The sequence below is a fragment of the Glandiceps talaboti genome, chromosome 15 (genome assembly GCF_964340395.1).
Source record: "Glandiceps talaboti chromosome 15, keGlaTala1.1, whole genome shotgun sequence".
Lineage (NCBI taxonomy): Eukaryota > Metazoa > Hemichordata > Enteropneusta > Spengelidae > Glandiceps > Glandiceps talaboti.
In genome coordinates this window covers 20763333-20791285 of record NC_135563.1, presented here as the reverse complement: position 1 = coordinate 20791285, position 27953 = coordinate 20763333, and the positions used below count along the sequence as shown (strand labels likewise).

The window sequence follows — 27953 nt, the reverse complement described above, 5'->3', positions numbered from 1 at the left end:
GAGCTAGGGGTAAGTTATGTAAATGAGAGCTGGGGGGGGGGGGGGGCAGTTCTGTAAACTAGAGCCAGGGGGTAGCTAGGGGACCAGCTATGTAAACGAACTAGGGGTCAGCTACTTAAACTAGACCTTTAGGGTCAATCTGTAAAAACTAGAGAGGGGGGGGGGGGGTAGTTAAAATTTTTTGTAATGTTAGGAATCTTGGTGCATTCATTAATTTTTTTTCACTGTTAAGATTCTGACATTTATTTAAAGTCGTGATAAATTGTAGGTGATGAAAACTGACAAATTATTACGTGATTTTTTAATTATATTTTAAAAGCTGTTTGTAACAATTATACAATAGTGACAGCGGATAATTACTATGACAACCAAAATGACTGAAATTTTTTTGTGAATGAATAAGCAAGTAACATGGTAAGAATGACAATGTCAGTGTTGACTTTATTTTTTGCAGTTTCAAAAAAAAAATTGTTTAAACTCAATTTATTGATTCAAAATTTTGTTTGTAGTAATAAATGATTATAACTTTTATCACAAGTAAATTCATTTCTTGATTAATTTTTATATTTTGTATGGTGTTTGATGGTGTAAAATGACTGTACTAAAAACAAAGTGTAGTGCCATTAATATTTAGACTCTAGGGAAAATCTTTCCCTCAAGCTATGAGGCAAATTGATTTGATGTTCTGTTGGCTACAACTCATAACACCCAACTAAAGCATTATCCCTGCTTGTCACAATTAGCATGCATATCAAGTGTAAAAGTATACTCTCACATTTGCTTTAGTGATCTGCAGTGTTTGGTGTCTCTCAGTGTAAATCTGTCAACAATATTAGCAGTAGAAATCATAATTCATAAAACAACTAGCGAGTAGACATAAATTTTGCGAGACATCTTGGCTTCGCATAGAGAGCTATGGATAATCACACTTGTGGCACCCATACTGTAATTAGTTTGCCATTTGTTGGGGGGGAGGGGCATTATTTACAAATTGACTATGGTTGGAAAGGCCACATGCTAGTCTTGTAATTAAACCTGCACTCCATATGGATGCTATAAATGATAGCAGGTAGGGCAACTGCTTCAGTTGTGTATTATGAGTGACATAGTGCCATGATTGGCTTGATAGTATGCAAGGTAAGTTGATGTGTATTATGAGTGAGATAGTGCCATGATTGGCTTGATAGTATGGAAGGTAAGTTGAATTGATTGATGTTAAAAGGGTGAAAATATGCATCAGATGCATATCAAACTTTAATAACTTGGTGCTACAACAATCTTTTCTTCTGGCGTAAGATTGCCCTCGACTTCATTGCCTGGCTTACTGCGAGAGAGAAAAATGAATGGTATGTACACCATTTAATGTCAGAGGTCTGCAATGTATATATTGAAGTATGAGATGCTCCCATGAATGTGTACACAGACAACCATTTACAGTGAGAAGTACAAGTTGTAACTATAGAGGGCGCTATTTCAACATGATATCTTGCTAGGAAGTTGTGACTCTGCATTCCTTCAGGACAACTATAGCCACATTCATTCACTAATACTGAAAACATACAATTGGTTTTAAAGGTGTTTAAAAAAAATTAAAAAATATACACACACACACAAAAAGACAGTAAAAAAAACAAAGAGAAAGGGATATAAGTTTTATATATGGCCAGCTTTTACCCAACTGGATGCAAGTTTTATTTTTAACTTTGTTGTGCAGTACAATGGACCTCTCAATAATACATGCATAATGTAAAAATACAACTTCTGTTTATATACGGAAATCCTTGGTTGGAGAAGTGGAAGTTGTACATCAGAATTCACTGATGACACTTGCTACTCTCAATATGTGACGGCATACAATGGAGTTGTATAAAACTGAAATATAAGCAGTAATCACTCCAACACAAATATTCTATTAATTCCTGATACATTGAGCACCAATAGTGCTGGGCTATCTGATCTAGAAGCTCATAAAAAAAGACTTGGATCAAAATATCAAGCAAAACTGGGTTATAAGCACCTATTGAAATACAAAACCCACTCTGAATTATTCGCCTTTTCAGGACCAACTCATTATTATTCTGCAAAAATTTCTGTAACTTTTTATCACAAAACAACTTTATTTTAGAATTGTATCATGGAATTACACCAACTTTGGGAATTGATGTCAAAATCCTGTTTAAAAATGATCATATTTGTACAAATTTCAATGAATTTAAACTCCATAACACAAATTTAGTACCTTTTCATGGTACTGCATGGGGTCACAGGTCAACATGGGTTTATGTTCGGATACAATTTGATCAAAGTATAGGATATTACATTTCAACAAAAGTAATCTTTTCATTGAGAATTTCTAATTTTACAGCAGAGCAGTTTATTTGTAAATTATTCATAAAGTAATTGTTAGAATCCAAATAACTAAGTAGAGACATGTTGCCGGTTCCAAGATGCACTGCATGTCTCTCTATACAATGCCATGTATTCTGTACGTGCGAAAGGGTTTGCACACGCTACTCAGGGGCATGGTTGTCACATGACGGTACTCTGGGTTTACCCGTAAAATCCCACTCTGTCATCAATGGCATTCAGTCTTTGTTCTATAAAATCATCCATAATTAAAGAGGTCAACATGTCTTGCCATCATTTCCTGATGAAAATGTAATAAAGACAAAACAAGACTAAATCTAACAACATAATGACGTCCTCTCGTGCAATGCATCTTGGAACCAGAAAATCAACTATTGCTTCAATCATATAATATCATAATTTCCTCTATTCACCTTTAGTCAGAGGCACAAACTGTTAGCATCAAGAATAGACTACAAAAAATTAAATATTAATTGTAAACACTCTTCTCTAGATTCTTGGTCACTGTCAGGTTACATTATTTCAGTTCAGAGTAAGAAGACAATCATGCAACTGAAAGATAAATTTCCCAAACCCTCGCCTGAAAGATCCAGGTGTTTCTTCCGCTTATATAATGCACTCTTTCACTGGTAGTGAGTGGTTACATCAGCAGACCAACAATTGAACCTTTCAGACTGCCCAAACCCATGACTGATCATCTCATCATGTTCCTCTCAAAGATGTACATATAAAACAAAGAAGGCACAGTCAGTGCTAAAATGTTTATAGGTGGAAGTATCGAAATGCTGTTTACGGAAGAATTGTCTGTTTTTTTTGTCATTCCCTGGTAGGTGCAGTTGTAAATCTTTCTCAATCTAGTCTACGTATATTTTCAAAAATCAAATATCTCTATAAATACTCCTTGGTGCCATGATTTTTACGGTATAGTTGTTTCAAAATTGTTAAAATATTCACCCACAAACTCATCCACACCTGTATCTTTCAGAATACCCTACAAGAAAGTCATTTTGTGTCGTGTTGTGTTTTGTCAATAGACATTTAGAATTGTAGTTTTTTGCCATGACAATTAAATCAAACAGAAATTATACACATTCAGAGTTTTTTCATCATTCTTTTAAAGCAAACTGATTTCCTCTTTCTTATATCAGAAAAACTTATAGCTTCAACACAGATCAGAGATTTCTAGTCAGGTCAAAGGTCACAGACAGGTTTTCATACTGAAAATCTTGACATGGTCCTCTACATAAATCATCAGAAGGTAATATTTACATTAAAATATGAACTACAAAACGATACTACTCAGGATATCAAGATTCTGACTGTAGTAAAGTCTGGGGTATGGACATCTACATCTAGAAATGCTGTTTTCTTCTTGTTTATCACAACAATGGCGAATCTAATATGTAATTGACCACTGGATGATATTGCAGTCTTGCCCGGTAGATACCACTGTGTTATCATCTAACCAACCAATTCCCGTGATCTGATTCATGGCATGTGCACCTGGAAAGAGATGATACTAATATGTAAATGACCACAGGGTGATATTTCAGTCTTGTCCAACAGATACCACTGTTACATCAAGTATGGTCATCATAGAAGCACTCTGATTAAGACACAAGTTCTTGTCTTCTTCAAGAACTTGTGTATTTGACCCACTGGATTATCAGAAAGAATTTCCTGTGATCTGATTCGAGGGGATGCGCACCTGGAAAGAAATGATACTAATATGCAAATGACCACTGGATGATATTGTAGTCTTATACCCCTGGGTTATCATCAAACCAACCTTTGCCTTATTGGCTGTTGTCATGGCACCTACCTTTGATTGTGATTCTTTTCTTTTCATCTTCTAAATCCCATACTATGATATTAGTATCCAAACCTCCAGAGGCTATATGTTTGTTGTCAGGTGAAAAGGCTAAACAGTTGACACGAGCTGTGTGATAGATCCGTTCTCTACCAACGGGCTGTAAGTACAACAAATAAACTAAGTCACATTTATTGAAAAAATACACAAACCAGTCTGTACAAAAATCCTTGTGTGACCTTAGATTACATTCCATGGTAATGGATCAGTTGTATCATTTTATAATTACAGAGATGTTAATCCTCAATTACTGCTAAGTGATAACAAAAGTTAGTAGCTCAACAAATCTGATGTCTACTGTAGATGTCACCATGACAAACCTTACTGTGGTAATACACAAGATATCTCAAATGCTGACCAAAGGTGAGCAGTCAGTAAGAATTCAGTGTAAGTTAACTAGTTGAAGTGCAAACTAAAGTTGCACCTAAAGCAGGCATTCTTCAAGAAAACTACATTTAAACACTTCATAATTGTAAAGATTATGTGGCAGGGAGTTTCGGGATGGGGGAGGAATGATCACTGATTGGTTACTTTGACTTACTGACTGATCAGCTGTGTGGAAGACACTGACTCGTCTAGCAGCATCAGATGATGCAATGTAGACACCATCTGATGAGTAGGCTAACCCAATGATGGCTCCTTTAATTCCAATCTGGTTCTCTTCATGTAATGTATCACCTTCTAGTTTGTATATGTGCAGCTTATTATCCTAGGGAGTCAAGAAGAAAAATTCACAATTATGTGATTACAGTAATGTTCATGTGATGTACATATGATGCATGTAATGTACACATGATGTACATGTAATATTCATGTGATGTGCATGTGATGTACGCATGTACATGTAATATGCATGTAATGTGCATGTGATGTACATATGCATATTGTGAAAATGTTCAAAACTTTTACACATATGCAAGCTATGATCTTATGAAATCAAAGCAAAGGTCCACATTTACACACAATATTTATGACTATATTTTAAGTTATAATCTACTATCATTTCTCATCAGATTTCCTTAAAACTAACATTATTCTATTTCAAAAGTATTAATGTACTGTATGATGACATAACTTCAAAGTCACTTTCGTGATGTGTGGAAAACAAATTCTAATTATAGTTTGTGAGTGATTGGATGGATATCTAGCAATACTGTGTATCTCAAAACAGCATCACATCATTTCAGAGTTACATACATCACATCATTTCATAGTTACATAATATTTTATATTCTTTGACTTTATTGGTGGGGACAACAAGCCATATTTTCCTTATTCATTTCCCTGAAGTTACAACCCTATTGAGGGATTGTTTGGAGTTTAATGGTACACTACAGACACATATAGTCAATTACATACCTCGCTTCCTCCCACTGTCACTTCTGTCTGTCCTGGATGTATAGCCACTGCAGATGGTGCATACTTCTCTTTCTGTGTGTAAACTTTCTGGCCATTTCTGAAAACCACCACCTATGAGAAATCACAGAAAACTTAATGCTTTGCACAAAAAAAAAACCCCCAAAACCCCAAAACTATAAAGAAGCAATACTGCTGTGCAATTATACCAATAAGTAATTTGAATTAAATGCTACACCAAAGTACAATGTGATTTATTAAAGAAATTGATATACACATACCCAAAATCAAAATTTGTACAAATGCCCAATTTTTGAGGCTCCAACTTTTTTTCCTATGCTTATCTTGGGGGTTATGAAAGCTGTATTTCTTTTGTTACTTTTGAAATGATCGTATAGTATTTCACATGATGTGGATTATTTTTACTGATAAATTTGGTATGTCATACCTCATTGATGCATGCTACAACTACAAGTCCATCTTTACCATGTGCTACTCCTTTGGGCTGTGAGTCCAGGCCTATCGTGTTGCTGCAATACAAAAGATACATATATATCAGAGTTACTACAATGAATAGACATTTTTGAAAATCATAGCATATTTACTTGACCCTACATGGCTACAAGAACTGAATTTGGAATTATTGTCACTAATTTTCTAACTCTATGAGTAGCAATGTTTTATGTTAAACATGACACACTTAGCATATTTAGCCCCCCCCCCCCCTCCCCAAAGATCTTTAGTCTTGCCCCAAAACCAGCAACACTTAAACAATGCAGTTTGACAGTGACAAGACCTTACCCGAGTGTGTGACTGGAATGATCAATAGTTCTGGTAGTATCATCCATACTGACAGTGACAAGGTCATCACTACCAGCTGATATACATGAAACTTGGTTGGTGTGTTGATCACCCCCGACATCCTCAGCAACTCCTGTACTTGGTGACCAATACTGTACAGTGAAGTCAAGGTTGTACATTCTGACCATTTAAAGACACATTTTACTTCAGGACTGCATCAGCACAATACCACCTATACAAACCTCCAATGTTACAAACAATTTATACTTTCTCAAGTCGTCTTTGTTTGAAATCCAAATATACAAAATGGAAGGAATTGAGGAATGTCAGGACAAAACTTACGAAAAGATTGAGAACTGAAAATTTAACCAATACACAACAAAATTTGATAAGTTGAGAGCTTTTCACTGCAAACTGTTAGTCTAGTTCACTCTGATAGATGGCATTGTTGACTGTACTGTTTGTTAGTCTAGTTCACTCTGATAGATGGCGCTGTTTACCGTCGACTGAAAACTATTAGTTTCATTCCCTTTATGATAGATGGCACTATACTGTGTGATTCTAAAACAGCAGCTAAGTACTGTGAACCTGAATATTTTCAGCACTGGCACTGGATTTATCTTCTCACAGACTAATTTTAACAAACTGCGAGACTGGTACATTGTGTTTATTATACAAACAGTCTGGATATATAGAAACTTTGGATTTAGGACAGTCAGTGATGTTGCCATGGAAACATAAAGGATATTAATTTGTCCATTGGAACTGCCACTATAAATAGTAGATTTATCTTCTGTGACTTCCAAACTTGTTATTGGTTTGTTGTGACCCTGAAACACAATATAAAACATCAAAGTATGAGAGTGATCCTGTAAAATGACCATTCTTTATAAGACCTTTCAGATGAGTCACTTTGTTACTGTACTATAAAACCACAAAGACTACAGAGTTTCAATTCAGTGACATTATGTTTTTCATCTCCGAAGTCTTTTTGGTATGAATTACACCAACAAAGTACAGACACTGAGGGCGCATGTCAGCATATACAATGATACATTTTATCTCACTGTGAACACATATAAGGCCAAAAAAGAAAGGAAAAAGAACTGTTTCTTGTCAGCACGCGTATCACTTAAATACCTCCACATTGGTATTGTTTTTCATGTTTGTCTAGCCCATGCAGTCTGCAGATCCGTGGGGAAACACAAAAATAACCCTCCCTACTTCAGTGAAGACAACTGCAGAGCCATTCATGAACAAATAAACGGCATCTGCCCAACATACACACTTGCTCGAAAGTACTAGATAAAACAAACAGTAACTGCCATAAATAGTAGACTGAGTGACAGGTTTGTTGAGAATTTCAAAAAAAAACAAGCACACCATTGCACCATTTTAGACAAACTGTCCTGATCAGAAACAATTCTTTTTTTTTTTGCCTAAATAGTTCAGATTTCTGGATCTGAATCTTCCTTGTTTCATCCAACAGTAATGTTGATTTGTGTTCACAGTAGGATAAATTGCATCATCATAAACTTCAGCGCGATCAGTGTCTGTATTTTGTTTTATCTAATTTGTCACAGAAAACCTTGTATTAGATGTAAAAAGTGGTTATAATTGAAACTCTACAGTTACTCTAGTTTGGTAGTAAGTTGTCATAATCTTGCCATCAAATGTTGAGAAATATTTTTCTTTCACTTTTGTTTAACTAGGGGTAGTTGGAATCGTGAAATAAAAGTCACATCCTAAAGATAAGACTGTTGTATTGTTTGCCAAGACACCGAAAACTTATCATTCAGTAATATGATTTTTAAGTACAGCTACTAATAAATCTAAAAACATTTTGTTATTTCTTGAATACAAAAATGTACAATTTTGCATATCAGTGCAATGTTTTGTTGGGTCAATTTATTCTGAACCTAATATAACTTGATGGGATTCTTCTTAAGATCACAGAGTCAAGAGAAACAGAAAGTATTATTCTGTAGGTAGATTCATAGACCCTACAAGAATAGCATTTAGGTACCTAGAATGATTAGTAATTACCTTGATAATTCTGAGTGGTGTTGTTGGGTTGTTTCTATCCAAGTAGTTGATATTCCCTGACAGAGACACACTGAGTAAGTAATCACCCATCCATAGACAACCCACTTGTTGATCCATCAAGTCTGTACCCATTTTGAACTCACTGTTACAAACACGAAATTCCCATAAATTATTAGTCTACAAGCTATCCATGGTTTTATCCCCCCTCTCTCTCTCTCTCTCTCTCTCTCTCTCCCTCTCCCTCTCTTTCTCTCTCTCTCTCTCTCTCCCTCTCCCTCCCTCTCTCTCTCTCTCTCTCTCTCTCTCTCTCTCTCTCTCTCTCTCTCTCTCTCTCTCTCTCTCTCTCTCTCTCTCTCTCTCTCTCTCTCTCTCTCTCTCTCTCTCTCTCTCTCTCTCTCTCTCTCTCTCTCTCTCTCTCTCTCTCTCTCTCTCTCTCTCTCTCTCTCTCTCTCTCTCTCTAACAGAACATTTATGTTAAATCTAGTTATCTAGTTTAACATGGCATGAATATAGTATAAAATGAACATATTATTAACATTAGTTTTATATAAATATGATTATTTATTTCATGTGAATTGCCAAACACAATGAACACCTCATTTTTGGTTCATAATTTTTCATGGAAAATTAAAATACTTACGTGACCAACTCGTTTTTCTCAACATTCCATATTTTAGCAGTTTTATCTGCAGATACTGTCAACACCTCGGTACTGTCTGGACTCCAACTCACCTTGCAAAACAACATAACATACAACACATACTTTGTAATATCTCAGTTTGTCATTTATGCGTTTAAGTCAAACTCCTTTCTCTCCCTTCTAATAACCCTCAACTGCAGAACATCTGGTACATAAATTCACCGAAAACATGTTCTGTCTGAATATCAATTGTACCATTGTTCAGGCTGGCTAACTGTTAGACCAATGTTTAATGAAAATGTTGCAAAATAATGTAAATATTGAATTTTGTTGAAGCTACAATCAATACAGTTAGGTGCTGAGAAGGGTAGATTGGGATAGGGTGGGAAGTGTTTTAGACAGCCATATCTATATGCTGGTCTGCATTCAATGGTCAATTTTCAGGTTCCAAACTTGTTACTACATCACCTACATATAATATTGACCACTAATTAACAGATACAGTGTCTTTTTCTAAGTAATTGTCTGATAATTAGAGAATATATTGCTTGACAAAAAAGATGTCCCAGTTCCAGCTAGACAGTTTGAAACAATTGCCACCAAAAAATGAATAAACAAACAGTCAGACTGACTTACCCCATAAATTCCACCAGCATGGGCAGATTGTCCTCCATTACCTCCTAGTTCTCCAATTAGTTCTCCTGTCTTACCATCATATATAAAAGACTGGAATGAAACCAACAACAAAACAGGAATTGTCATCATTTCAATTCATACAAAAAGTGTTCCTCGGATGTTTGTTCTCTCTAAAATCAACAAACACCAGAATTCTGTGTATGTTACTGGATGGCCTCAAATTATAACCTGGTCTAGGGTAACTCCCAATTGACATCTACTAGTAAGAGGACAGTAAAGCCAACTCACAAACTGTCTTGCTGTTACAACTGCCAACACTGAAGCATTGATGAACAGAACCTGTTACAATCAGGGAAATTAAACAAATGAATTGGTTTGATAACACTGGAAGTTGGCACAGCATGTTGGAACAGCGGAGAATTGTATTACATTCCATGGTTTGATAGTAACAGTTTTATGGCCCCCTCTATGTGTACATGTTATGGCAGGGGAGCTTCAAATTTGTTTGTGAACTTAAGCTATTATGTAAAGAGGCCTTACACAACTGTTCTTATCAAATGATGGAATGTAATACAAGTCTCTGTATTTCCAACATGCTGTATCAAGTGTTATTAATCCAATTCATTTGTTTACTTTCCCTGTTTGTAACAGGTTATGTTTGTCAACGCTTTGCTGTCAACAGTTTTACTAACTCTATGCCAACCCATAGACCCTCCACCAACTGTTGGTGGAGGGTCTATGGCCAAACTAAGGTATGTGCACTTCAAAGCACAGACATTGGAAATTACCACTAACCACTTTGCTATTGACTTAGGCAAAATTTCATTTCCCCAGATGAGGTTTTATAGGCAGAGTGCCCAGCAGTGAGAACTGAGACTACCATAAAGTAAGTCTATTTGTGTTCTCAACGTCCAGTACATGTTGATTATATGTAAATATTCCAGACTTATCAACATAATACTGAGATGTTCCCACCTTGCAATCTGCTCCTCCTGTCAAGTATTTCTCGCCATTTGGTGCATAACGAATACAGTTAACAAAACGAGAATGTTCCTGGAAAGTGATAAAAAAATATGATTTTGATGATAGACAGTTTACTTTCTATCCTAAAATCTGCCATCTTATTTATCTTTTCTGATAATTGTAAAATTCAATTGTATGTGTAACACTAGGAAAGGAACATATTTATTTTACACTTCTGCTTCTACAGTTACAACTACAAATGTACTAACAGCACTCTTCTCCTCATAGTAACATAAAACTAATCGCCTATATGAATATCTGTTATCCTACCACATCACAGTTGTACACCCTTCTATGGTTGGCTTGGATCAAGTCACATGCTATGAACTAGTTTGCCATGAATTTGCATACAGTAGGCACTAGTGTTTGTATTTGCCCTAGGACACTAGTGCCAGCACAGCAAACTAACAAACATTACTGTAATTTGTAGTATCTCAAAAGGGGCTCAGAGTTGCCTCATAAAATGGCAAAATTTTGCGCTTGCAGAGAAAGAGAAGTGGATTTGTAGAAAGGAGTGTTTTCAGCCTTTTTATGAAGAAAGAATCAAAACAATTGCACATGATGAGAAGAAATTTGCCTGGATGTGTGTTCAGTTATCAAAATATTCTATGTGGGTCAGTGGCTCAACAGGACAATGGTCAACCATATACACTATAAAAGAATATGTTGTGAACACTTATTGCCTGGTTATATTTGAGCACTGAAAGACATCATGTTGTCTCGCGTGATGTTATGTAGTAACTATTTTCTCAGATTTCAGCCACAGGAAAGTAGTTGCAACATAACAGCCCTCAGGTAATGATGTCTTCAAATGCAATCATGGCCAGGGAATGTAGGTCAAATGTCAACTAGTGGAAATGTGTGACTAGTGTCAGTAATCAGGACAATTGCTAACAACACTCACCTTGCAAGAAAATTTAAATTTGAAAGGGGGACCTTCAGAGAAAGCTGTGTCATTGTCTTCTGAAGCAGTTACAACACGGAACGGTCTTGTTTGTTTAAAATCTACTGCATTAATTGATTTAGAATGACCAATAATCTCACCAACTGATGTCCCTGTATCAAACATGATGGCAGCACCAAACCTACAATCCACAGTACAAATATAATCATTGATTGTGACTTTTATTCAAATAATAGACAATACTTATTGTAAATCTCACTGTGCCTCTGTGGCGCCCACAGAGATACCATTAACTGGAAATGCAGAAAAATGGGAAATTGAACTTCAAGCTAATGTTATTCCTATGCATACAGTGAGATTCGTGATCAATCAATCAATCAATCATGAAGAATTTCTATAGCCAGGTTCCATAAGATAAGTTCTGTTCAATGGCGCTTGAAAGGATCAATCCACACAATATGCTAGCTTGAAAAGATGTGCTTTCAATTTGTTCTTAAAAAAGTTTCCAGATTTGATGACTGACGAATTTCTTCTGGTAAGCCACATGTGTATAAAATGTACTTTACTGAGTCTGTCCACAAATCTGATTTGAACCATTTTGCTTGGATGTTTTGGATAAATACTTACTTTTCTTTACCTTCACCAACGACAACAATACGTTTACTATCTGGAGACCATGCAATGTCTTTGACAGCTCCTGATAATGGCTGATACTCATACTTCAAAAGATGATCCGCTTGTGTCGTATCCCAGATACGAATCTTACCAGTTACATCTGTAGCCATGGAAAAAACCCAGAAATCTTTCACACATAACTGTTGATTTTTGACTAAAGTTTGCCCCACAAAGACCAAAGTAGTTAGCTGGAAACACAAGACCTTGGAAAGGTCAGCAGGCAGTAAGACTGAGGTCACCAAAACCTATATTAGGTAAAAGTTTTATCACACCCCAAATATGGATTTGAAACACTGTGGTTGAATAGTTAGAGTGGCCAGTTTGGAATCTCAAAAGTGTCTGTTATTGCCATTTTTATGAATATTTGGGGCACTACCGTATACTTTTGAAAGGTATAATGTCATTTAGCAAGATTTGAACTATAATCATGTTCCAGTCTACCTAGCTGTAAAAATTGGGACCTGATAGTATATGTAAATATGTGAATGATTTCATTGAACCAAATGGGAACATGCTGTTCTATATGTGCATGGTATAAGAATATGTTCCTTCTCTCTCACTATTTTTTGGATTATGTAACTCCCTCTCTATCCAAAGTCATGCTTAGGATTATAATACCATACCCATAGTCCAGTATTTATGACTAATAATTGAAATGTAAAAAGCAAAGTTACACAGCAATTGGTTGTGGAAAACTCTTCGGGGAGACAAGCAAAAGTTTGCTTTTCCAGTACCAAAGGCTGAATTAGTCAATACTACAATGATATCATTGTAGTGAATACATAAACTTGATGTTTCCTCAATATTTCAAAATGTACCATTGACATATTTCTCCACTTTCATATATTTCAATCATTCAATGCCAGAATCCTACGACACGAGTTCAAGTGTGGTGTACTCCGGGTATTTACACAAATTGCTTGTAGTGTTGTCAGTAGTCAGACTTTCACAGTGAGAAACACTGCAAGCAGAAGAGAGTAACCACACTGGCACTACTGTAGCATGGGGTTATTAAATGTATCACATCTGTATATATGATGCAGCAAAATTCCATAAAAATCATGCAGTTTCATGTACATGGAACTCCTTTACATATTATTTACATACAGAGATATGCAAGAATGTTTTCTGTATTTGCACTAAAGTGCAAATACCACTAGTATGATGTGCACTGATGCTAGTAAGTCTTCATTGCAGTGAGTTATAACCTGTTATCTGTCTTACCTCCTGATGCAATGTAGAATCCACTTGGTGCATACTTAGCAACAGTGCATTGTTTTGCATGCTGTGTATAGACATCAGCTATGGCAGGATTCTGGAAACAGAGATGAAATAACATGGCATTATTATCACACAATATTTACACCAGCCAACTTTCAAAGTCAATGGACTATGAAACACTCACCAGCTCATTAACATTCATTTTAATGTGAATATATATACAATATGTAAATGTTTATAATATATATTGATTCCTTAAATTTTGACAAGGATATCTTTATTTCAGTCATTCACTCACTCAAAGTTATACTTATGATAGAAAGGAAATATCAATGTAAGTAATCTTTGCTGTTCTGAATACATGTATGTATGTATGTATGTATGTATGTATGTATGTATGTATGTATGTATGTATGTATGTATGTATGTATGTATGTATGTATGTATGTATGTATGTGTGTGTGTATGTGTGTATGTATGTATGTATGTATGTATGTATGTATGTGTATGTGTGTGTGTGTATGCATGTATGTATGTATGTATGTATGTATGTATGTATGTATGCATGCATGCATGCATGCATGTATGTATGTATGTATGTATGTATGTATGTATGTGTGTGTGTATGTGTGTATGTATATATGCGTGCGTGCGTGCGTATGTATGTGTGCGTGCGTGTGCGTGCATGTAGGTATGTATGTATGTATGTATGTATGTATGTATGTATGTATGTATGTATGTATGTATGCATGTATGTATGTATGTATGTATGTATGTATGTATGTATGTATGTATGTATGTATGTATGTATGTATGTATGTATGTATGTATGTATGTATGTATGGATGGATGGATGTATGGATGGATGGATGTATGTATGAGCTGTTATACCTCAACATCTCGTATGATGACACTTTGACCATTGGTATAGAGAAAGTTCTTGCCCTTTGGATCAGCACCAAGCACTATTGGTTTGCCACGTTCAGTGTGTGGCAAAGTAGCAAACACGGCCTCTGAATAAGAGAATATGTGAAATTAGCATTCACAGCTGTTTATTTAAAACTAGTAACCTTTGGAAAAGTAGGCATGATAATTCTTGTTCCCTCCAATGGATGAAACTTTTACTATAGAACTGTACTTTGTGACACATTCATTTTGAATGGCCTGAATTTACCAATTCTATACAAACAAGAAAAGGTAGGAATGAAATATAGAAGCATTTTATAGAATTGTACAAGTAAAACAATGTATATGTGTTGGGAAAATTTCTTCAAACAAAACATCTCTGTAACCCAGCTGTACCTTTTGGAATTCCTAAAAGTAATAGAATTGACACATGTACACATGGTACCTGGTTTAATAGTCATGACTTTCACACACTTATCCTTGCAGCAATCTATTGTACAATACAGGAAATGACTATAGCAAGCGCTAAACTAACATTTTGAGCCACTGGTAACGCATCATGTATTCTGTATTTGAATACCTGACACATGAGTCATACAATCTGCGCTCTTCATTTTTGCACAGTTGCTACCAAATCCCAGTTTGTATAAAAGTTATTGTATTTTTTATTTACGACATTTTTTGACATACTTATTTCTTTACTCATGTACATGCACTTTGTGTTTTGAGGTAAAACAAAAAATAAAACAACAATATATACAACCATATAACGTTTACGTATTTTAACATACTGACACTGACAGACGAATGGATCATGGATCTATTATAATAATAGATCCATGAATGGATAGACATATGCTATCCCGGAAGCCAAGGGCACATCAAGCGGAAGTGGGTATTTCTATTTCAATCTTTCATAGACCTTGATTTACTACTGGTGTCATACTGAACCGATAAATTAGTTTAAATATAATCTGGTTTAATCGTGACATTCCCCTAGAAGTCTGCACATAGTTTTACGATGAATATCAAGCATTACGGCAGAATATCACAGAATATCAGTCATAACACGCCCTCTTCGACCGCGGCAACAACACGGAAGTTTATGCAGACAACTACTCGTTACCGTGTCGCGTCGACGCGATGAAATCGATGGATACACGAAAATCAACATGAAATATATTCTTTGCACGAGCACGACACAATATTGAATTCTAAAAGCTATGATAGTCGACTTTATATTGCAGACGATGCCTTAAAAATGTCCTAATTTTGTAATCCATGGCCTTTGGGTGACTTCCACACCCACACCCACCGTGTGTGTGTATGTCTGCTGCAGTGCTTGCCTGGTCTCGGTTGGATGGGGCACGTCTTATTGTTTCACAACTGCCAATTCAAGCAACTGAAACATACACATGATAATTAAGGTACTTACTGCGAGAGTGTGACATGGTATGCCTTTACAAAAGAACGAAGTTTCAGTACTTAAGATGCAACACAAACTGTGGGTTGACTTTGTCGAGCTTGCGGTGGTATCATATGCAGACAACAGCATGAGCAATGTTGCACATGCGTACCGTGTTTAATACCAAATATGGGTATGTAACGAACACCATATAAGGAAATGGCAAGGTGATCTGCAAAGTTTACAAACTTTCCTCCTTGTGATTCATTGTCATTGGAACTTTGATCACCTTATAATGGTGTAAACCTGCAAAAGCTGCAAACAGGTTACCTGATAATCTAAAAATAGCATCTTGAAGCAATGATGACGCAATCTCGGTCATAAACAGTAATATGTAAATAGAGGGTTGTTCATGTTTTTCCTACCTCGATGACGTAACTTTGTAAATCTACATTACACACGATACAGTATATAACTTATAAACACAAATTGATAATCTGCAAGGTTATGACAAATGTCAAAACATGAACGTTCTGCGACGGGAAGTACCCTGGCACCACAGTCATTTGTAAACTTTGTAAACTAATATTCTATTCAAGGATGGTCATAATACAAAATAATGGCGTTATCATGAATTTACGAATATTCAAAAATAATCCCTTTCCATATTTTTGGACGGTTCTTCACTAAAATGAATTTGAAACTTTGTTTAAAAACTTCTTTTCAAATCCGCCGCATAAACAAACAAACAAAAAACTGCCACCACCACCACCACCACCACCACCACCACCACCACCACCACCACCACCACCACCAACAACAACAACAACAACAACAACAACAAAACAAAAACAACAACAACAACAACAACAACAACAACAAAACAAAAACAACAACAACAACAACACATAGAGTCGATGCCTGCACAGTTGTATTTATGTATTCACTTTATCTAATTCACCAATACGAAATATAAAGGTTTATCATTGGAGAAAAAATTGTAATATATTAATTCTTTGTATGATAACTATGCATAACAGCTTTTATTTTACCCTTTCTTGATTATTGTGATATAGTTATTGATAACGCTGTAGAGTATTGGCAAAAAGACTCCGAGTCATTAGGTTCAGGCAGTAAGGCTGCGGTCAGAATTTAAGGCAGGGGCCTCGTCTGGGGAGAAATTACTTTTGTCAAATTTGTTTTTGCAGCGCCCCCCCCCCCCCCGGCGCTCTCCAAAAGTGTCATGCCCCCAACATGAACCCAAGAATTTTCGTTGCCCCCCCCCCCCCCCAGGCTTTTTAATATGCGTAATGATACAGTACTACCCGCACCTCCCCGCTTCCCGCATTCTGGGGATGTAAAATTGACTTGTGCATGGTATACTACAACAGTGGCAATCGACTTCAGCATCCATACATTTCTTTAAAATAGATTTGTGGATTTTGTGGATTTTGCAAAAAAATGTCTCACACTGGTTTGTAACCTGTACTTGGAGGTACTTTGCCAACAGCGTTTTCTCTTTCAATTATGATTTTGGGCAAAAACAGCATCCCCAACCCTTGATAGCTAGTGGAAGGTGTGGGAAGGGTGTCCTCCTCTTGTGGTAATTAGTACTATTTTGAAAATAAGGACATGTAGGAGGCCATTCAGTGGCATAACATTTCAAACCAAACACATTATTGAAAGCCATAGAGTACTTTAATATTGGCACACTTCAATACCCCTATTTTACATTACATGTAAATCTAGGCAGTGGTAATATTTGCCAAATTTGACTAGTGCAATATTACTGTAACAAATCCTGAAACGCTGACCTTTATCTGTTAGTGTTAGAAATATTTGTAACTTCATTGAATTCTATAAGTGAGTTGCTTTGAAAAGTTTGCCAGGTTTGACCATGGACATACAGATCCCCCAGCACATTAATATTAACTCAGAAACTTTGTCAGCACATCGCGTCGCGACTGTACGTGATCACGGGGTTTAAAAGCTGTGATTTGGTTGGATGAAAGTGGAAGGCTTGCACTTCCGTTCATCTCGCTCATCTTGCGAACCTTGAGCACCGACATCGCGCATCGCGACAGAGGCGACGGACTTTTCCGGTCGTGTTTTCGTCAGGGAATATGCCATGGAACAACACTATTTTCAACTAAGAACGAGGTGTAACTCGCCACAGGGAATGCTAAGGTATGTAATGTACTTTTGTTCAAACCGTGTAGACCAGTTTGAAGTCATAATTCGGAATGGCGCCTAAACTGACAGACGAGTCCGTGCACAACGGTGTATGCAATTTTTATCATGTGTAGTAGTCCTGCTTGCAGACTGTGTATGCAACTAGATTACTGACATGACCCTCAACAAGGGAGAAGGGAGGGTCCGAATTGAGTCCCGAATTACTCCGTCTGCAAGCAGGACTTACACCAACAGTGCACGAGATGTAAGGCGAATGTTAATCATTTTTCTCGATTTGCTCATTTTACGAGTAACCACACTTTATCATGCATGGTTTGTGATTTCAACGTGTTCAACAAAGTTTCCCAATCAGTACAAGTGCACAGACTATAAAGTGCAAGACGTTTTTCTTTTCACATTTTGGCATTGAGAATGGAAGACAATTTAATAGATGTCTCAAAACCAAACTACAAAGGTTGACAGCATATGACAAGAGACTTGAACTTGAAGAGTATCGTAAAGCTAGTGCACTGATGTGTACATGAATTGAATCATAATTTAGTATAATTGATAAATTTCCTATTGTCTATGACAAATTGTGTGATTAATTTATTATTTGATAGAATTATGAACAAATACTGTATATTGTTTACTTTTACACTGTGCACATATAAAACATCAAAGACGTTGGGACCAGTCTGAATGTTGTTCTATTTGGGAAATACCACAGCTATTCAGCTATAAGCCATATGGTAGTTTGATTTGTGACACTTCATTGTGAAACAGATATGAACACAGCAGCTGAGCTAATTAATATTATGTAACAGGTGCACATTTAGCTCTGGAACAATGTAGTAGTCACAAGACTCAGTGTGCTTGTATGTATATTGAATATCTATAAACTGGATAAAGTATTGAATATGAATATCATCATCTTCCGTCAAGAGATGTTTTTTTTTCACCATAGCTGTTTTAAAAGGGAAAAAGTTGAGAAGAGAGTTTGAGCAAGTATGAAATATTTGACACATTCATCATTTCATGGCAAAGAAAACTTTACAGCATACGTATATTGCGCATGTGGTTTGATGTGACCTCAGATCAGTAGTAGCTTTGCATGTCCATGAAATTTACACCTGTGAAATTACAACTGTATTTTCTCTATCTCTCTGGCAGCTGAGATGTGTTGTCCAATCATGCTTCATTATAATAATTATATGGTGTTGAACCCAGAAAGAACTGATAAATTTAGGGAGACTTTAAATACTCTAGCTGCAATAATTGTAGCATTTGATGTGATTTTGAGGGCTTTTTCGTCTGTTTTATGCTTTTTTCGTTCCGACGTTTTACCCGAATCAAACGCTACAATTCCTCTAATGCAAATGCAAATAGACGAGACCACATTGAAAATGTGAGTGAGGTGTTAGCGTACTACCCATTTCAAAATGCTGCACACCTTGCTACATTTGCCGATTTTGACGGAATTTGGGTACCTCTGAACACTTCTTTGCTCCGTAATTAATGTTGGCGTTAGGAAATGTCCGATATTTCACCAGGTAAGGCGTACTTTAGAAGAAAAGTCCGCCCAACTTTGCGATTCAGATCTGAATCGGCTCCGTCTATTTGCATTTGCATTAGAGGAATTGTAGCGTTTGATTCGGGTTCAACGGCGGAATGAAAAAAGCACAAAAACAGACGAAAGAGCCCTAAAAATCACATCAAACGCTACAATTATTGCAGCTATACTTACTCCAGTAGTACCCTGAACCACAGTTCTGCTATTACAGACCATGCCTTAACATAAGCATGAAGGAGAACTCTGATAAAATGACAGAAACACCTTAATTTTTATCTTCAGACTGCCTTGTCTAAAAGCTAGTACTATACCATATATTATCATAACTAAGCAAAGCCCATAAGCTCGTGCAGGGTAGATGCATTTGTGACCGTGACCGGCTGCCTCACGATGATATTGTAGATTGCGCCCTCCGCGTGGAGAATGTGCATGCGTAGTCACTGCGCTGCAATGCATCCTTGGGTAAAATCACCCAAAAAACTTTGCTTAGTATATAGGACATGCATGCATACTAGTCATTGAGCCGCTGTGCAAGCTAATAAGACTTATTGCAATGACAAAGGGGTAACGTAAAAAACGGGTCATGGTTTTCCATGGATTAGATTTCATATCGATCTTCAAGGTCACCATATTTTACCAAAAATGTTGTATTCTCTTCACCAAACAGATGAAACATTAATTAACCAGGAATCCAGTATGCGGAAGAGAAGAGTGGCGTACACTTAATACGTAACATAATGGAAGTGCTTGTAAAGTGGTGGAAGACTGATTTGGCCAGAGAAATTCACACTGCATTACGAGATAAGGAAGAATTATTAACTGAATACCATGCCCGATCTCCACAGCTTAATTTACGTCGGTACTTAGTAGATTGGTTAGCTATTATATCTGACTCAAGTAATTTACAACTTTGTGATACAGCACTACATTTAGCTGTCACTCTCTTGGACAAATTTATGGATAAGTACGACATCGAGGAAAACCAATTACATTTGGTTTCTTTGTCATGTTTATTAATTGCAGGTATGTTTAATATATTTTAGTTTTTGCCACTTGTTGAGAACATTGACAATGTCATTATTTTCCCTCATACCTACCTTGTATATCAGTGTATTTCTTAATAGTTTTCTCTTTTTCTTCAGAATATATTCAAATTTTTCAGTGTTGGTTTCACATTGCAAACTACACAATACAATGTGAGACTGAATGGACTCTTGGTTCACAGTGTAAATACTAATGAAAATTTTTGCTCACTTCAAAAACATTTTTTTTTGGAAATGAGTTCATCTCAATTTTTCACCAACATCTTGTCAGCATCATCTGAAGTGTATTACTCTCTTCCAAGAAACATGACAATAGCCCATTGTAATACACCCTTGAACATACTGAAGAGATGTTGGTGAAAATTTAGGAGTCGCTTCCAATAATGTTTTTGAGTGTGAGTAGAAATTTTCTGTAGTTACATAATACAATGTTTAATAATATCTAGCTAATAGACTATGAAACACATCATGTTCAGTAATGATTTTGTTAATACTTTCAAGAGACAAATTTTAGTTAATCACCTTTCCCAGATGTCATGATTTTATTTATAAGAATTTATTCAAAGTAGGAAAATGATACAAAATATTTACATTTTTTTACAGCCAAATTTGAAGAAAGAGATATCAAAATACCCGAAATCAGCAAATTAAATGCATATGTGGACAATTCCTACACTTGGCAAGATTTCCTACAAATGGAACTATTGTTATTAGATTTCTTTTCCTGGAATGTTTGTATTCCAACATCGGCCCATTTCCTGGAGTACTACATCCAGGAATCCATTGGTGAGCATGATCTCCATGGTGGACAACCACTTGTACAGCCCCTGAAAGCTAACTTATATATGAGAAAATATGCTAACTATTTTCTTGAAATTTCCTTGCAGGGTAAGTATTAATTAACATTCACAAAGTGTTGTTTCATAGATTTAGGCCTATCTGGCCTCTCCTGTCAGCTCTGTGCTAACTTAGTCATGAGGTTCCTGCGTACTACAGTCTCTATATAGTGAAGTGTCCTATCTTGCTTCTACTGTCAACTCTGTGCTAACTTAGTCATGAGGTTCCTGCGTACTACAGTCTCTATATAGTGAAGTGTCCTATCTTGCTTCTACTGTCAGCTCTGTGCTAACTTAGTCATGAGGTTCCTGTGTACTGCAGTCTCTATATAGTAAAGTTTCAATATTGTTTTCCTAATAATCATAATACAAGGGTTGGTATTCCCCCAGTTTATCTAGATGACTTTCAAACATCCGTACAGATGATGATGATGATGATGATGATATCACATTGACTGGCAATTTGTTCCATATCTCAACTGATCTCTTTTACAAATGCATATTTTCTTAGATTCAGATGAGATAATCTTTCATGACCTCTGGTACTCTAGTCAGATCGCAGCTACACAAAATTCGAAAATTCTGGTTGCTGTCGTTGATCACATGAAAGCAAACAACATGCATGTGTATACAGATCGTACTATCTTAATGTTATATAGTTTCCAGTATCAGGCCAGTACTATTATTGTCACTCAGTATCAAATATGACAAATTATTTTCTTCAAATAAATTTGGAGGTGGTCTCACATTGTTTTGCAGGAAAGTTGTTAATGCTTTTGTGAAGTATGAATGTGAATTTCTTCAAATAATGTTTTGCATGACAGTAGATGTTCAGAAATTAATACAAATTTTATGTTCATTTCTCTAGATCATATCTTTGCATTTTTCCGTCCATCACTGATAGCAGCAGCATGCATTGCATCAGCTAGGGTGTGTCTGCAGCTGTCTCCAACATGGACAAAGAACCTCACCAAATTTACAAAATATTCCTGGGAACAAATTTCTACCTGTATTGAAGCAATGTTACAGTAGGTATACTAGTACTTTGTTGATTTATGAAGATATAAAATTGTGTTATGTTTCATAGTGTTTTTAATGTGGTAACTGAACTACTGATGGCTTGCAAATGTGAAAATAATTTTTTATTAAATGGGGAACAAAGATAATGATGCTGATTTAGTAATTAACATTTAAATAACCCTTAACATATCTTGAATGATAAAGCAAGATATGCATATGTGAAATATTGGAAGTCTTTGAGTCTGATATTTTTATACACAGTTTTGTGTATACAATGATAACAGAGTTAATTCTGTGCCTTTCTCTACTACTTTTCAGAGCTCATGATGCTGATGAGAAGGCATGCAACAGGAAGTCATCTACTGTTCCGGGTCACAATGGGTTCAACAGAGGATATGCTGTGCCAAAAACAATCTCCTGACTTTTGTTTCATGACTATTCACTAGATAAGATATTCACTGTACAACTGGTATTATTTATTTACATATGAAAACCAGTAACAGTTAAAACAGAAGTGAATATAGTAGGTTCTTTCAGGAGCACAAGTAGATGATGCCAAGAAAGGATTGTGCTTAATAATTTCTGTAGTCTTGGGTCATTTTATAAATTTCCTACATGCCAATAAATACAACCAAAAACACTAAGTTGTAAAAACTTTAGATGAACTGACGAAGCAATATGTAATATTTATTTTTTATTTCCAGGACAAGAAGTAGTTTGAGGAAAAACCTGAGTTGAAGATTTATAGTTCAAATCCTAGTTTGTAGTGTGGTAAACCACAGACAATGGGTGTGTGTGTGAAATGAAAGAGAATGTTTTTGTTACGAGACAATATCATAAGAAAAACTGGTTTTCTTGTGAGTTACCACATTATAGGAGATAGGATGATACCAAATTTTGGTATGTAACACATCATTGCTGTGTGTCAGGTTGGCTTAGAGGGGGTGGGGTTCTATTGGTAACTTATAAGGACAATTGGTTACTGCATACTCAATTGAATTAGCCTTGGAAAGAAGCGTAGCATTTCATTTTGAACATTTATTTTTTCAGGACGTTTTTGACTGTAAAGAAGTACTTTTTGCTAAATATTGAAGTGCAGAAAGAGTAAGGAGTGATGAACTATTCAGTTTCCATCATCTACCTTGATTACAGCAAACATCCTTATGCCATGTCAAATGTAGTGTAAAGTATATTCTTTTGGTGTTATATTTTTTGTTTTCATTTATTTATAGTTATATTAATATTTATAAGTTGTTTATGGCTGAAGCCAACATATATATGTTCTTTTTTTCTTATTTATTTACTCTTTAGTTAATCTTTGAAGGGAGATTCTGTGTTGATATTTGTTACAAGCATGTATGATTTATAGTGAAAGTTGAAGCCAGCCAGCTGTGGAGAAGAAGCCACCTCGATGGCAGGAACCATTTGCTCTCCATAACTTGTAATGAACATTGCAGTGATAATGATTCATTCAAACTGTTTGACACAGCTGTTGACAAGTGAAAACATGACATCATTGATCACAGGAACCATTTGCTGTCAGTGACGTGACATGATTCACCCAGACTGTTTGAGATGCCATTATTTTCCACCATGTCTTGTACTTGTTTGGTTATCACACAATATCAGCAACATGTATTTCTGTTTAAAACTATGCTTTGAACCAAGGAAATAAAGTGCAATGGTCAGATAATGATCTGTGATTGTGTCCTTTTTTTGCTACACCTTTAAGATTCATGATAATAATTGGGTAATTAATAAGAACTAAATTTCTGTCATGGCCATGGTATGTGTCCTTGTGATACTTTATATGTTTGAATAATTTTAGCTTTCTAATTTTTTGGATGATGATGTTATTCCCAGGTGCAGATGGCTGTCAGTCGTTGACATATTGACAGTGTTGATGTCTGATATTTGAATGCACTGTTGATTAATGAAATTAACTTGTGTTGGGAAGTCCTATCTACTAATCAAATTTAGTTAGAATTAAGTTTTGTAGCCTAAGTTCCTGTATCTGACGTATACTTATGTGCTCAAGCGAATCAGGTTCTAATTGTACATTGTTTAGCTTTTACTCAACTGGAGTCTGCACTCTAATACAATAATAATAATAATAATGAATTTAAGTTCTCGCACACATCTTGTATTAGGAGTCATCTACAGACTACTGTTTTTGTAAATTTTTCAGTACACACAAAATCAATGCACGTTTCATTATATATGTACCACCAGTATATATATGACAATAAATCATGTATCATATCGTATCGTATCGTATCATATATATCATATCGTACTTGTCAAGAAAAAGTTGTCCCATCACAACAGCATTTATGCAACCTTCATGTTAAGTATTATGAAACAAACATGTGGTAGACCTTGCCTGTATTCACACCTGACCAACACCATGACAAGTAAAATTACAAAATGACCCAAGCTCTCTCACTATATTTACAGTAAGGTACACCATGACAGGGTGCCCTCACACATCAGTTAACTCCTTTCAGAGCAGGTCTGTGAGGATGGAATGACAACATATCTTGCAGTCTATGATACTATTAGTTTTCCAGATGTTCACATATATGAAATTTAAGTGTAAACTTATAGAATCAATATGCTGGTAAAAGTGTGTCTGCTTTTTAACAGTCCATGCACTTTGTAGTAACACTCATACAATAAAGGTAGAATCTGGCTATCAAAACTTAAGCTTTGGGTAGAACACAAGTCATTCATGTTACAAATACAAATATTTTGAACAAATAATTTGAGTTCTGGCAAGTATTTGGTCTAGCAAACTAACATCTGAACTTTCTGTAGACTCCATTACATGATTGGGGGGGGGGGGGGGGCTGTGACCTTTAGCAAGGGTATATTAGTATATCTGTATATTAATGACAGGTTTTCAAGAACAAATAACCAATCACAAGGCAAGGTATTATTTACTTGTTTACTTTGAAATGTACAAGGACGGAAACAACAGAAATTTACACTCTTAACTATTCAGACTGGATTATGAAACTTTGCAGAATGCATACAACAGGATGACAGCAAGACTACGTGAACCACGAAGGCAGCGATTCAAGTCATCACTATGTAAAGATTTACTAAAAGAGTATGTAATATAACATTGTACAGTTCTAATGTAATATATGACTTCTTTTCATTATGGCACTCGTATATATAGGGGGTGGTGAGGGGAGGGGGTTAAGGGTAGAGCTACTTTTTGTATATTTATTTGCACTCTAAACTTGTACCATTATTTACTTTGGCCAGGGGTCAGACACGATTAGCATAGCTATTTTCTGACTCCTGTTATCCGATCTAGTTTGCTTTTCCTGTATTTACGTTTGTATTGTACTTATTTTTGATCGGGTAATAAAATATATATCATATATCAAATATCAAGGATAATTAATATGAGTTAGGATGACAAATAATGTGGTAGTATCAACTATATCACAAGACTGACTGTAATTTAGTGTAAACGTTTTTTCTGCTACAAAAATATGACACATGATATTCATCGAAATAAAATGTTATGCTCCGTATAATTTCCAATATCAAAACTGAGGCATAGCTGACTGTGCCATGAATGTGGATTGTTCTTGTTGCTCCATCAATTCCTGTTGTTTTACTGTTTCCTGTGCATCTTTCTGCATCTTTTCCAGTTTCTCTAATGTCACCGACTTCAGTGGCATCAGTTTAGGTTTACACAACACAGTGGTTGGGATATCTTCCTGATACAACATTCCTTGCTTTGGAAGAACTTCTCGGAATGTTCCTTTATTTTCTGGCATCTTTCAGCGTATCACCTTCTGCTTCAATGAGTGGTTGTATTCAATATTGGACCGCTGTATTATCCACTACTTCCAGGTTGACTTTCTGTTTATCGTGTTGTATGATATCCTTTCTATTTTAGTATTTCCACCACAGACTTCTACAAAATTGACGGATCTACTGGTTGAATTTGAACGGAAAAAAAAGTAAGCAACTAAACATACTAGTAATAAATGAATCAACTTTCAGCAGTCAACTGTGACTGAAAACCAAATGTTGTACATTGTATTTACAAATTACATTCGATACGTATATACATGGATAGACGACGTCGAAACAGAGGATCGAGGTTCCTTCCGAACGTTTCTGCAGTTGATTCACTATCTAAATAACAGAAATCGTGAAAATTATACATTTTACTAACCAGTAAACACGTGCGTAAAGTTCCGGTTTGACACTGGTAGTAGTTATCAAATGTACGAAAAATAACATCCGAGTTACTAGCATAGATTAGCACCTTCGTCGCTCAAACAAGTATGTCTCCCCAACTCTCGAATTTTGCGAGATGTTTTCGCGAGATCTCGTCTGGGGTCAATGGCGGGTGGATTGAATGTGATGAAAACTTGCCTGTAAAACTATAGTTTCTGCTGACTTGTAATTGTGTACTATGCCTTTATTTTGAAACGGAGTCGTATTTACTACAAAACAGTTGTCTTACAAGTTGATATAGCCGGAATACAGAACGTAAGTACAACATGTTCGAAGGTTGACGACTGCGGAGCTGTGTTACTGTTTTTCTAATAGAATCAGAACGGCGAGTCCAACCACAGGGACACGTACGGTATATTACTTATATTATTATTGTATTTACAAATTACATTCGATACATGGATAATGGAGAGACGACGTCGAAACAGAGGATCGAGGTTCCTTCCGAACGTTTCATGATGAATTTAATTATTTGTTCTCATTACATAAATGAGAGAAAGAAACTTTTTTCTTCTTTTTCATTAAGTAATTACAATTTTCATTCCTTAGATAACAAAAGTAAATTTTTACATATTTTGTCTGCAGATGATAAACTTTCTCTTGGAAACTTTCTTGTTAATGTAAAAAATATAGCAGTTGGCTAAATGATTGTATTTTATATACTTATTTTTGTATGCTTTACCATGCTCGCTAAAGCATGATGTTACGCAATAAAGATTGATTGATTGATTGATTATTTTCCTAAGGAATATATTCGCGCTGTACTAGAAGATTGCTAAGTGTTCTTTAGGTGGGGGAAATATATGCAAATCAAAATATTACATTTAGCCTGTAGACAAGGATAACAACAATCTAAAAAAATACTACAGGCCCCTGTGAGTCAAACTTGTCTGTCGGGAGTCACATGACGACGATTCCAGGGGGGTTAGTTAGGATAATCTAATTTATTTAGACTGAAATTTTTCCTCAGATTAGGTTGCCTGAAGTAGAGGCAACAGTGTCAGAAATTGAGAGAATTACCATTTGCAAATATTTTTTCTTCATATTTTGACATGTAAATTTTAATTGTCAGAAATTCATAAGGATATTTTGATATTTTGCACTTATTACATACCATGAACAATCTGTGTGATCAATGATAATTGTTTGTCAGTCACTAGTGTAGAGTATAATGTTGCTTATGTTTAACCTTG

At 35.8% G+C, this 27953-nt stretch overlaps 3 protein-coding genes across 5 annotated transcripts; 1 reads left to right on the top strand and 2 right to left on the bottom strand.

Moving 5' to 3' along the window:
* Positions 1-1662: 1662 nt before the first annotated feature.
* On the bottom strand, positions 1663-15993 carry LOC144446120 (WD repeat-containing protein 1-B-like). Its single transcript, XM_078135832.1, has 16 exons — positions 15881-15993; positions 14431-14552; positions 13543-13633; positions 12271-12418; positions 11644-11824; positions 10692-10769; positions 9717-9806; positions 9081-9172; positions 8441-8582; positions 7143-7224; positions 6395-6548; positions 6042-6123; positions 5597-5707; positions 4779-4946; positions 4190-4337; positions 1663-3870 (listed from the first exon to the last, which is right to left on the bottom strand). The coding sequence occupies exons 1-16, from the start codon at positions 15894-15896 to the stop codon at positions 3764-3766; spliced, it is 1812 nt and encodes a 603-aa protein (XP_077991958.1). The 5' UTR covers positions 15897-15993; the 3' UTR covers positions 1663-3763.
* A 1910-nt stretch (positions 15994-17903) lies between these two features.
* Positions 17904-24164, top strand: LOC144446673 (cyclin-J-like). Of its 2 annotated transcripts, none has more exons than XM_078136489.1 (5): positions 17904-18037; positions 20263-20618; positions 21242-21526; positions 22343-22502; positions 22813-24164. In XM_078136489.1, the coding sequence occupies exons 2-5, from the start codon at positions 20333-20335 to the stop codon at positions 22913-22915; spliced, it is 834 nt and encodes a 277-aa protein (XP_077992615.1). In that variant the 5' UTR covers positions 17904-18037; positions 20263-20332; the 3' UTR covers positions 22916-24164. The 2 variants fall into 2 exon arrangements, with proteins under 2 accessions (XP_077992615.1, XP_077992616.1); XM_078136490.1 differs by having other exon boundaries at positions 22343-22506; positions 22813-22874.
* A 1301-nt stretch (positions 24165-25465) lies between these two features.
* On the bottom strand, positions 25466-26815 carry LOC144446757 (BBSome-interacting protein 1-like). 2 transcript variants are annotated; one of them, XM_078136585.1, is made up of 2 exons: positions 26696-26815; positions 25466-26451 (listed from the first exon to the last, which is right to left on the bottom strand). In XM_078136585.1, the coding sequence occupies exon 2, from the start codon at positions 26289-26291 to the stop codon at positions 26055-26057; it is 237 nt and encodes a 78-aa protein (XP_077992711.1). In that variant the 5' UTR covers positions 26292-26451; positions 26696-26815; the 3' UTR covers positions 25466-26054. The 2 variants fall into 2 exon arrangements, with proteins under 2 accessions (XP_077992711.1, XP_077992712.1); XM_078136586.1 differs by having other exon boundaries at positions 25466-26448; positions 26696-26814.
* Positions 26816-27953: the final 1138 nt, after the last annotated feature.

What these genes read in the sequence shown, in the direction of transcription:
- LOC144446120 (XM_078135832.1), bottom strand. An exon ending in ATTCTACATTGCATCAGGAG is followed by an intron (nt 12,419 to 13,542) that starts GTAAGACAGATA and finishes CCATGGCTACAG; the next exon opens with ATGTAACTGGTAAGATTCGT. An exon ending in TCCACACAGCTGATCAGTCA is followed by an intron (nt 4,338 to 4,778) that starts GTAAGTCAAAGT and finishes TTGTACTTACAG; the next exon opens with CCCGTTGGTAGAGAACGGAT.
- LOC144446673 (XM_078136489.1), top strand. Translation starts at nt 20,333, where the DNA reads ATGGAAGTGCTTGTAAAGTGGTGGAAGACTGATTTGGCCAGAGAAATT. An exon ending in GTCATGTTTATTAATTGCAG is followed by an intron (nt 20,619 to 21,241) that starts GTATGTTTAATA and finishes ATTTTTTTACAG; the next exon opens with CCAAATTTGAAGAAAGAGAT. An exon ending in TGTATTGAAGCAATGTTACA is followed by an intron (nt 22,503 to 22,812) that starts GTAGGTATACTA and finishes ACTACTTTTCAG; the next exon opens with AGCTCATGATGCTGATGAGA.
- LOC144446757 (XM_078136585.1), bottom strand. Translation starts at nt 26,291, where the DNA reads ATGCCAGAAAATAAAGGAACATTCCGAGAAGTTCTTCCAAAGCAAGGA.